Source organism: Epinephelus lanceolatus, chromosome 19 (genome assembly GCF_041903045.1).
Source record: "Epinephelus lanceolatus isolate andai-2023 chromosome 19, ASM4190304v1, whole genome shotgun sequence".
Classification (NCBI taxonomy): Eukaryota; Metazoa; Chordata; class Actinopteri; order Perciformes; family Serranidae; genus Epinephelus; species Epinephelus lanceolatus.
In genome coordinates, this window is record NC_135752.1 from 10,908,773 (window position 1) to 10,920,923 (window position 12,151).

At 40.4% G+C, this 12,151-nt stretch overlaps 1 protein-coding gene across 4 annotated transcripts in view; it reads left to right on the forward strand.

Moving 5' to 3' along the window:
• Positions 1-12,151, forward strand: part of fnbp1b (formin binding protein 1b) — a 72,776-nt gene continuing 60,625 nt past the window's right edge. Inside the window, exon 1 of one of the 4 annotated variants that reach the window (XM_078162108.1) lies at positions 1-418. In XM_078162108.1, the coding sequence (XP_078018234.1) occupies positions 395-418 (24 nt within the window). In that variant the 5' untranslated portion in view covers positions 1-394. Of the gene's footprint in view, positions 419-4,840; positions 4,984-12,151 lie in introns of those variants that run through there. The other 3 variants (XM_078162109.1, XM_078162118.1, XM_078162105.1) reach the window with 3 other exon arrangements.

Below are 12,151 nucleotides of genomic sequence, written 5' to 3' on the forward strand. Positions count from 1 at the left end.
CCAGGAATAGTGAGTGAGCACCGATATTTGTGAAGGCTTTATTGGACAACCCTGCAGTGACACCCCTCTGCCAACATCTCCTTTTCTCGCTCTCTCTCTCGCCTGTGCGCGCGCAGGAGCAGCTGTCATTGGGTCGAAAGCGGGTGCCCGCGCGCTGCATATAGCGAGACTATCCTGTTTGAAGATTATGCTGCAGCTCTTGGCCATCTTGTATCAGACAGGATGAGACGTTGATAATGAAAAACTAGACAGAGGAGCACTTTTTTTTCTGACAGAATACGGTCAGTGACAGGCGAATACCACAAAAGGGTGAAGAAAATCCCGTCTGTCGCTGTGTGTGCTGAAAACACCTCAAACGAGTTGTGGATTATTCCGAGGACATCGTACTGAAACCATGAGCTGGGGGTCAGAGCTATGGGTGAGTCTCTTGTGCACTTGTGTCGTTTGTTCACGGCTTTTTTATGTATGTGGCCTGTGTTGACCTAACGGTTCTCAGATAAAATAAACACGAGTGTGACAAGGCGCAGTGGCTCCATGTTGAGGCAGCTAAAACAACGGTTAGTAGCCTATGTATGTGCCGCTCGGTGGATGTTCAGCCTCTGTGACCACAGCCAGCTAATTTGTAGCGCTAATCACTCAAGCTGGTGTATTTTTCTGCTCTGCCTGTGTTACATTTCGTTGCAACATCAGTGCAACACGGCGCAGTTGGGAGGGAGGGTGTGAGTGAAAAGCCCAGCTAGCTAACCATCCATTTTAGTTTACATTTGAGCATTTCAAACCACGCTTTGGACACACACCCCCTCACATTATAACATCTCTGCAGCGCCAAGTTGCTGAGGCTGTGTGTTCATGTTGCAGTGACACTTGCTTCTTTGTAACGGTTTCATAAAAACGTGTAACAAGCATGTACATGTACCTTCATTTCACAAGATGTATTGTCACTGCCAGTAGAGGAAGTGGATGAGTTCCCTTATATATCTGCACCGAAGCACTGCAAACAGTGGTGAAACTCAACTGGTTAACCCACATGTTATTGCCATTTAATAACCGCATAAACAGGTCAGCTTGCTCAAAAATTATTTATATATATTGATATATATTCACAACCTACAGCCTTAAAGGGGAACACCACCGTTATCAAGAATTCCAATATGTTATTTCCATGGCCTAAGAATGTTAAATTAATATTTATGAAAATGAGCTACTCTCTCTCAAAGCCATGAACCAGAGAAGTTAGTGTCAAACTTGTGATGTCATAATGTATAAAGTTTGGCGCTGCTCCATGGACAATGAATTGGAGACTGATTTTGTAGACCTATAAAGTGTAAGTTGTCTTTTTTTATACCCAAATGAGCTTTATTCTATTGTGATGTTGTCAGTTCTGAAACAGAAGATGTACCCAAATACTCCCCTGGGTGCTCTCAGTCTCATCTTTTACCATTCATTGTCTATGGATTTTTTTTTTTTTTTTAAAGATTTTTCATTGTCTATGGAACAGTTCCACATTTTATGACATCACAAGTTTGAGTTTTAGTGCTCTAGTGTTTGGATTTGGGAGAGAGTTGTTCATGTTACTTATATTTTTTTAGATTATCTGAGACTGGAAATAACATGTATGCATTTTGAAAATGGGCACAGTTTCCCTTAAAATCTGGGTCCCAAAAAACTATTTGCAACTACAAACAGAAATGTCTGATTAGTCATTTGACAAATATGTTTATCCTTCACGTTTGTCACAAAACCAGGGGGACCTTATGCTCATGAATGATTTGGTTCGTGAGGCATTCTTTGTGAGCAACAATAGTAGAAGAGTAAAAGCCCAGTAACCTTACTACAATAAATTCCTCTGCAGTGATGTCACTTTTCACTGAAATTCACTTTTAAGGATTGCTTCACTTGTAACAACTCAGTGGTGGCCCTTATCAACCCATCCACTGTATCAGTGGTATTTCCCCTTATTCGGACACACAGATACTCACATGTTTAGGGCAGTGTGTTGTAAACCACAGCATGGGAATAAGGATTACAGGACTGTGTCAAACTATTTTTACGACTTGATAATAAGCAGCTATGGCGAGTGGAATTCCTGTTGTTGGGGTTTTGTTTCAGTGGCTCTTGTTGTTATTTTGTTGTGGAAATGATCCACACTAAAAGCAGTCATTCTGCTGTCTGTGTGCTGACAGACTGCCTGGCAGAGGTGCTGGAATGTTATTGCAGGATTCATAGACTGAATGGTGGTATGTTTTAAGTGTGTGTCAGTACAAACATGTATGAGTGTATGCTTGCAAGTTACTACATGGTGTTTGCATTTGAACCTGCAGAAAGGGTCACATTTTATTGACTTAAACTCACGATCTGCAGGTCGACAATGCTGCACAGCACCTGATCACAATACTGCAGCATGGAGCACTTTTTTTCTCTGATAAAACTACAGTCTAATGTCAATGTTATGAGCTAGATTTTTTTTATTTTCTACCAAGCAGCAAAGAGGCCTGGAGATAGTTAAATCAGGGATGTGTTTTCCTTTCTAAGAAAAAAAGGAGGGGGAGGCACTCTCCTGAATTCTCCAGTAATTTACCTGGTCCAAAGTTCAGAGAGTAACCCACCAGTACTCCACATTCTTGCGTTTTCCCAGTGATGTCAGTGTGTTTTTTACTTTACTACTGCAATGCTTGACCGAGAAACACCACTGCCCAGGTAGTCATGCAAAGCGAATGTAGCCTTAAGGTATTCTACAAGTTTTCATGTGTACCTTAAGTCTGGAAAACATTTGGAAGTTTTTTCAAACAGAGACTGAGCTTTTGCAGAGAATAATGTATTACAACCAGATGCTCGCTTTTTTTCCCCCTGTTAGTGGGCTGAATGGAATCCAGGCACTTGTTTCTTTAATCTTAGTCCCTGCAATAGGGCAGCAGAAAGAGCACAGCAATACTCTACAGGTGGCTGTTGCCACTGGAGAATGCACACAGCTTTTTTTCTTGTTGTCCTAAACCAGATCAAACAGCAAAACATACAGTAACACGAGCGCTGTTGCTGTGGCAGCACCCACACTTTTATGCAGAGCAAGGGCAGGATGTTGTGGGTATGGTACCTTGTAGTTATTGGTAGGGCTGCAGCTAATTATTATTTTCATTATCAGTTGATCTGTAGATTATTGGCTCGCTAAACAGTATAGGTCCATGAAATGTGAAAAAAATTGTGAAAAAGAGTCCAAGATGACATCCTCAAATGTCTTTTGTCCAACTGACCCAAAGAAAAACAGTTTACACTGTAACCAACCAGGGTTGAACAGTAAATTCTCACTGTATAGGAGCTGAAATCTATAAAAGACGAATGAATCGATTAAGCTATAACCATAATAGTTTATATTTAGATTTCTGCTGATCAACAAATTGATTAATTGCTCCATAGCTGTCAGCCTTGTATATAAGCAAATGACCCATCTATCTGATTCGTCAAAGTAAAATTTAACTCGTCACCAGCTCTTCCATATTCTTCTATGTTATTTTCAAGGGCACAATCCAGTATTTTGAACATCAACATGTTTATAATCACTGTCCTTGAGTTTAGTTAGCTAAAAAAAATGAGATTGTACAACAACATGACAGATGAAGGATGAGACATCATATGCACCACACATTTTATCATGCTCATCCTGTTGTTCCTCGCCGTGAACAGGAAAGTAAATGATATATCAGGAAGTGAAGTCACAGTCGAGCAGGGTTTCTCAACCTCTCTCATGAACACGACTGCTGTGGTGAGGTAGTGCACCCAGGCCTTGCTGTTGATACTGTACTCCATTACTGGTTCATAGAGTGAGAAGCATGGAATTGGAAGTTTATTTCAGTAGAGGCCTGGTGGGGAGGTTATAGCTAGATTGGGTATTGTTTAGGCTTTGTGAGTCAGCATGAGTAAAGCACCACAGTCAGTCGATAGACTCCAAAATGCTGAATGCCTTTGGTGCAACATCATAGCCCTGATTACAGTCTTCACCGTCCACTTAAAGACTGACTGGGAATGTTTGCTGCCATGAAAATTATGACTATCACTGAGCTGTCCATAACCAACAAGGTACCAACAGAAGTGCTGCAGAAACATTGTTTGCTCAGGGAGACTTGTGCTGCAGAAGAGACTGTCCTGTACACATCTTCTGTTGACCTGTATAAAAATCAGGGTATTAAAACTCATCATATCTTGACAGAGTGGTGTTGCAGAGCAATAAAATGTAATGACAGACGGTAAATTTTTGGTCTAGGTTTAAAGAAATGTGAGTTGTATTTATTTTTGTGCAGGCAGAGAATGAAGTGAATGGATCAAGATCACATGCATGCACAGTTAAGGACCCCAAACCCCTTCCAAAAGAGGCATTATGTACAAACGCAACCAGAGAACAAGGAAGTCGAATGTGGTAAAACATGTGACTGTTTCTCAGCGGAACAGGGGTCAGAAAAAAAAAAAATCATAAGCGACTATTTTATAGAGGCATCACACTCGAAAAAACTGCTCTAAATCAAGTTAGCTGTGCTTGTTTTCGAATGTGTGAGGAAAAGGACACCGCAACATCTCAGAAGTATTTCCTCTTTGGGCTCGGGTGTCAGAGGTAGCGCTGGCAATCTGAGCAGTAGAGATGCCACTAACCAGGCCAAAATTATTTGTTCAAGAAAGATCAAACCGATGATAGGTTGTTTTACCACACACACAGCAGTCCATAGTTTAAAATGAAAAAAGACGTTAAATGCCGTCCTCTGGCTTAAACAAAGTGACTACCACACCTTTCCTCTATGACACACCTTGAATGTTTCACTTCTCTTGTGTGGTGATTTAGGGAACTGGAATTAAGCTCCTTTTCCACACAGTTGCACGGAGGAGCCCACTAAATCTACATAGTCTGTAGAATATAAAAGTATCTTGTATTGTCACACGGCTTATTGATACGGCAACATGGACAAGGTTGAAACTCTACTGAAAGAGCAGCAGCTTAAGGTGAGTTGAATGTAGGCCTCTAGCTATAACTACTTTTCGTGGATGATATATTGTCCCAGAAATAAATGCAGGTACCCCTTCAAAGAGCAATGAACTTTTAATTCTTAAGAATATTTAGACATTGGGGTTGGAATGTGAAAAAATAGAATCATTTGAATGATTAAAATATCCTCAAAGGGTTCCCGGGCTCTCTTAACAAAAATTGCACTTAAAAATATATTATTTATTATATATTTTATATATATATTAAACATTTGGCACAGGGGTATCAAGAGTCATTCCTCAAAAGGCAATATGCTGCCCAACTGCTGTGTATTCTGGCATTATGTTGATTAAAATGTTGCAGACTTTCTTATGTAAACTAACACGCATGTAAAAACAGCGGGAAATATCGTACGATACATTGACATGACCTCAATAATTTTCGCTGACCTTGATAAGTCGAGAAACATTATTATTGTGAAAGGCCTCACTGCACTAGGGTAATGAGCATTGACTTTTAAAAATTGAATCCATGTGTAGTCCCTGTCTGAAAAATGCTTTGCTAGTTACATTGTGTAAATGGTGTGTTACTTTGTTTATTCAGCGTCAGTTGAGGCGAGAATATCTGTCTTGCCATTGGGGACAGCTTAAGAGATGCTTGTCTCCTATTTTTAATTGTAGGCACACTCTTATCTGTTAGCCACCGCCCCTAATGTAATTGGGAAGGGAAAGTGGTATTGTCTGGAGAGGCCCTTTAAATGCCAATTGCTTTCTCTTATGTCATTAAGTGGTGCTCCAGACTTTTCCAGAGGGGCACAGGCAGAAAAGTTCAATCAAAACCTCATGGTCTTGGGATTTTTTTGGAGCGATTTCAGTTGTGCATTAACAGCATTGAGATATCAGGGTGGATCTCCTGGTAGTGTTATTATGAGTCTGAAACAGCCTGGTGTTAGACTGAGATTTCCTCAGTGTTGTTCTCCTGTTGTATCTCATCTCAGCTGAGACTCCCCCAGGGTCCAGCCTCATCCCCTGCTGTTCACTTGACATTCAGGGCACTTTCAGGACTGAAACCTGAGCTAGTTTGTTTCCTTCGACTGAAGTCGGGGGGTCAGAGACTGAAACCTTTGGCAGACTACCTCAGACATCCCTTCACCCCCCATTAAATCTTACACTCATCCCTACCCACCTGCTGACTCAGTGATATCACCCCAAGCCCATTTTCTCTTCAGCTCTTTCTTTGAACCTCCATGACGGTAAAATAGAGATGAATGGATTCACAGATGATCTGTAGGCCTCAGACTGCACCCTGGGGAGTTGGAGGCAGAAAGAAAGGAGGAAGAGGGGGGAAGACAAGAGAGTATTCAAACAATAAGAGAAGGTTCACATTGACATACTTAAGACATGCAGGTGAACCTCAATAAATAGGAATTTCTTTAGAGACTCCCTCTCTCTTCTTTTCAATTTGCCTAAAAATACATCCTATTGAAGAAGGTTAGGGTTCACAAATGACAGTTTAAACGTACCTGGTGTAACATATTTGCAAACCTGTACATCATCGCTGTCAGTATAACTGTTAACCTTAGCTGCAGTCCAATGAATTGTCCTCTGACATGTCTATCTAGAGCTGCAATGATTCGTCAATTTATTGATTAATCAATTAGTTGACTTACAGAAAATGAATCAGCAATTACTTTTCATAATTGATTAAACTGAGCCCTCTAACACAGAGTGTTTTTGACCATTTACGAGTAAACATGTTTAAGTACAAACCTCAAATACAAGCATGACCCTGAAAATCAGCATAATAGGTCTTTATGGCATCTCAACTGTGAACATGTGCAGCTTTTTCTTGTCTCTTAACATGATAGTAGATGTGTTTGTGTTTTTGGCTGTTGGTCGGACAAAACAAGCCATTGAATTAATTGAGATGTTCTGTCTTGGGCGTTTTCTGACCGCAAGTGTTGTCCTTCCGCTTCTTCTAAACTGAATAGCAGCAGTGTAAGCTATTTTGTCATCTTGTCCATGAAAAGGTGACTCAATCCTTCCCACCACAGACTGTTGCAGCCTCTAATCTGCAGTCATTCCCTCTTCTGTTATTTTTTAAGTCAGCCTCTAATCACTGCTGTGACAGTGGAAATTATATCTGCCATTGGGTTTCAGTCACATGAGCTCTGACATATTGTCACCTGAGCCTCACAGCCTTCCATGTTCTCCTAATCACTGCTATATTGTACTACATACGGTAAGTGTCATGCTGTAACAGCATTGGATTTCCCTCGACAGAGTGATGGAGTAACTCTAGCACTGAGATTGCCTGCTGTTTTATGACTATTCAAGGTGACGGATGAACAAAGGGCTTTTAAATACAGTGTGTTGCTTATAAACTCATAGTGATAGCAGTGATAGTGTGTCCATAGAATGACAAAAGTATTCGTTTGTAAAGAGCTGTAGCAGGTGGCACATGTACAATGTATAGCTCAGGATTCACACATAGAAGCAACAAGCTCATATTTACCTGTACAGAACAACTTATAAACATTCTGTGTGCAAAAATAGGTGTTGGGAATGGATGTAAGCACAGCTGTTTGCTGCAGCTAGCTTGCAAACACACCTACTGCATGTTTGTGTGTGGTGAAGTGCTAAAGATGCTAGTGTAAATTTTATTGGCTTCGCTATCACAGTTCTCCATCTGTCTTCTTTTGTGATCATGAAGTCCAGGGAAGTTTCTGAGGCCAGGAAACAGTGGGTTTGGTGCTTGTGTGACAGCGGTGGTCTGTTGTTTTAGCTTCCTCAGAGCTCTTCATTTTTAAGGGATACCAGATGCGGTCAGTAGACATTGTCGGTACCAAACGAACCTTTTTTAGCAGTTACTTTACGGCTGCTTAATGTCAAATGATTCAAAGCCATAATGAAAACTGGCTCGTGCAGCCATGCAGTTACCACACATTTGTCTCCCACTGCTTCAAAATATTCTACATGCTGAGGATATGTCCAGCTTTCACTCCAGTCCACTCTCGCCTTTCTTTACATTTCCTCATTTGCTCTGTTTTTCTTTTCTTCTCTTTGGCTGTCATCACACTGACTCATTCGCTTTCCCCTCTCTTGTAATTGCAAGACAGATGTTAGAGGATACAATCACATGTGTTACTTCAAAATAAAAGCTTATTCGCCATGGTTGTTCAAAATTTCTCATCTTAGATTTGTCCTCTCATAGTGGGAGAATTAACCTCACATTTTTGTGATTATTGAGAGGCTGTGTGGGCTTGAGGAGGCTTCTTGGCAAGAGCGTACATCATTGTGGTCTGTTAATGCTCTTGAATCTGCAGGATGCTTCATCACAACCTTTTTTGCTTTAGCTGGAATATCTTTCTTCATTTAGCAGTTATTTATGATGGGGCAGTTTGTGGGCTGCTGTGGACATTTATTAATGCACATGATGCCAGACAGAGAGGGAGGAGGTCGTTGATTGTTTCAGTAAATGATTTTGGCATTTAAAATAATACCCATCACTTCCTCTAGTGGGGTCTGGCTTCATTCAATAACAGAGACAAGTCTTCCTCACAAACTTAATAAGTTTCCATGTCTCTCTCTTTCCGAGTAGGTGTTTCCCTCTGTTTACTGAACATTACCATAGAAAACACTTGTGCAGCTGTCACGCATACAAGTGCAGTAAACACACGGAGAAATCTGAGTCTTTCCAACATGAGTTTCCTGCTTGCTGTGTCAGACAAGTGCCATCTTTACTCATATCCTGAGATGAGACATATCAGGGTGGAATGAAAGTGCTGCCACCCAATTCAGAGAACTTGAAAAACTGTAAGCGAAAAAGGACCAACCAAATGTTTCAGCTCATTTTGATGATACAAAGAAAGTACTTATACCAAGTCCTCTGAGGGCTTCCCCACTAATATAGGATCGTAAAATATTCTAGCATCAGCGTTAAACCTTTTGTTGTGTGCAAGAGAGAATAAAGCTACGGTCTCAAAGTGCTTGTGGACTGTTAGCAGGTTAAAGTGTTGGCTTTTCATTCAGTAGAATAAAAGCAACTAAAAAAATCAAATAGTAGATAGAGGGGATGTAGTAAGAGATCCAACATAATGCCTTCCATCTTTAGCGCCTGACTCTCATGCATTCATTTAAGTGTTTTCTTCTACAAAATCATTTCATTCAGGGTAGAGTGATCATTGTACCATAGATTTGTCCAATACACTGTTGAGGAAACCCACGGCATCAACCTCAGCAGCTATATGTTTATCTGTGTTAACATCAGCAGACCATTCCAGCGAAACACAATGCTCTGGTTAAAAATAGCAACCCTGCTCATTGGCTGTACCAGCCATACTTGTCTGCATGACTTTTATCTTGACTTATGACACCTTTCTGCAATATGTAGGCCAAATTCAAATGAGTTGTTACAGTAAATAGGGTAATACTGCATCAGCAACGCAGACAACGAGTACAACACTCTTGTTTACCCAGAGTGGTCCGATAGATTAAAAGGAGAAATGCAAGACATGGTTGGCACAAAGCCAAACAAATCTGATCCTCAAGGGTGAGATCTGACTCTTGTCATCTGAAGCTAAGTTATTAAACTGAAGCTGTAGTGAGTAAAGAGCCATTGCAAGAAGAGACGCCTAACATGACACCGATAATAAGAAGGCATCGCGTCGCTCAGATCTATTTATGAACTGAAAGTGTGAGCAGGACACACAGTTGAGTCTAAGTGTAAAACATGAAATACAGTGCCCTCCAAAAGTATTGGAACAGTCAGTCCAATTCGTTTACTTTTGTTGTAGACTGAAAACATTTGGGTTTGACATCAAAAGATGAATATGAGACAAGAGATCGACATTTCAGCTTTTATTTCCAGGTATTTACATCTGGATCTGATACACAACTTAGAAGATAGCATTATTTGTAATGGAACACAAAATTTTTAGGTGAGCAAAAGTATTGGAACATATAAACTTAAAATAGATTAAAGTGAATGAGACTTAATATTTAGTTGCAAATCCTTTGCTTTCAATAACTACATCAAGCCTGTGACCCATTGACATCACCAAACTTTTGCATTCTTCTTTTGTGATGCTTTTCTAGGCTTTCACCACAGCCTCTTTCAGTTGTTGTTTGTTTTGGGGGGTTACTCCCTTCAGTCTCCTCTTCAGCAGGTAAAATGCATGCTCTATTGGGTTTAAGTCTGGAGACTGACTTGGCCAGTCTAAAACCTTCCACTTCTTGCCCCTGATGAACTCCTCTGTTGTTTTGGCAGTGTGTTTTGGGTCGTTATCTTGCTGCATGATGAAGGATCTCCCAATCAGTTTGGTTGGATCTTTCTTTAAATTAGCAGACAAAATGTTTCTGTAGACTTCTGAGTTCATTTTGCTGCTGCCATCATGTGTTACATCATCAATGAAGATGAAAGAGTCCGTCCCAGAAGAAGCCATGCAAGCCCAAGCCATGACATTACCTCCACCGTGTTTCACAGATGAGCTTGTATGTTTGGGATCATGAGCAGATCCTTTCTTTCTCCAAACTTTCGCCTTACCATCACTTTGGAAAAAGTTAATCTTTGTCTCATCAGTCCATAAAACTTTTTCCCAGAATTTTTGAGGCTCATCTCTGTACCTTTTGGCAAATTCCAGCCTGGCCTTCCTATTCTTCTTGCTAATGAGTGGTTTGCATCTTCTGGTGTAGCCTCTGTACTTTTGTTCATGAAGTCTTCTGCGAACAGTAGATTGTGATACCTTCACTCCTGCCCTCTGGAGGTTGTTGCTGATGTCACTAACAGTTGTTTTAGGGTCTTTCTTTACAGCTCTCACAATGTTTCTGTCATCAACTGCTGATGTTTTCCTTGGTGTACCTGTTCGACGTCTGTTGCTTAGTACACCAGTGGTTTTTTTCTTCTTCAGGACATTCCAAATGGTTGTACTGGCTATGGCCAATGTTTGTGCAATGGCTCTGATTGATTGTCCATCTTCTCTCAGATTCACAATTGCTTCTTTTTCACCCATAGACAGCTCTCTGGTTTTCATGTTGGTTTCACCTCTAAATGCAGTCTGCACAGGCAAAACCTATCGTACCCAATCTGAAACTGAGCTCAGACATCCAGTGCTATTTATTGTTTGAATAATCAATGTAATTGGGAGACACCTGGGCAACAAAACACACCTGTCAGTCACATGTTCCAATACTTTTGCTGTCATGAAAAATGGGTGGGTTCAAACAAAAGGTGCTATCTTCTAAGTTGTGTATCAGATCCAGATGTAAATACCTGGAAATAAAAGCTGAAACGTTGATCTCTTGTCCCATATTCATCTTTTGATGTCAAACCCAAATATTTTCAGTCTACAACAAAAATAAAGGAATTGGCCTCACTGCTCCAATACTTTTGGAGGGCACTGTATGTTTAATCTAGTCTTTCATTTACTGCCGTCATGTTTGCCAGCAGACTTAATTACATGCTAGTGCTGTTTGTTTGTATGTTATTTTTCCCACTCAAAGTTCCATGGCAGCTACAGTATGATTTGATTTAAAGACTGACACCTATTGGCAAAGAAGTATAGTAATCATGAAGGTACTATTGTCACAATTTTGGAAGGGAGCATGTAGTTGTTATACTTAAATCATTGTTCTTAAGTGGAAAAAAGCTACATGAGACATGTCATGGCAGCACATAGCTTGAGTGCCATGGCAAGAGATTCACCTGAACCATGTATAGCTTGTGTACTATTAGTGGACAGCTGAGCATGGGTGTCATTTACAGTAACACCAAGTCGGTGTTAACTCATCACTGTGGCCCTTAGCGTGTTTCGTGCCATGTGTTTACGTATAGGATATTTGAGGCTGATACTGATATTGTTGTTTGATCTTGATACAGCTCCCTTATATTTGTTCTTTTAAGACTTGTGCCCAAGATATGTATTAAACTTAACATTTTACAGCTGAAAAATAAAAGTCAACTCAGGTCAAGTTAATTTTATTTATACAGTCCAATATCACAAATGACAAATTTGCCTCAAGGGCTTTAGGACCTGTACAGTTTACATCACCCTCTGTTGTTAGACCATTTGAATATGTAAAAACTCCCCCAAAAATCCCTTTGACAGGGGAAAAACGTTTCCATGACAGGGACAGCTTGTTTCTATAATATGACCTCAAACCCAGTCTGGCATTTCCTGTTCTGCAC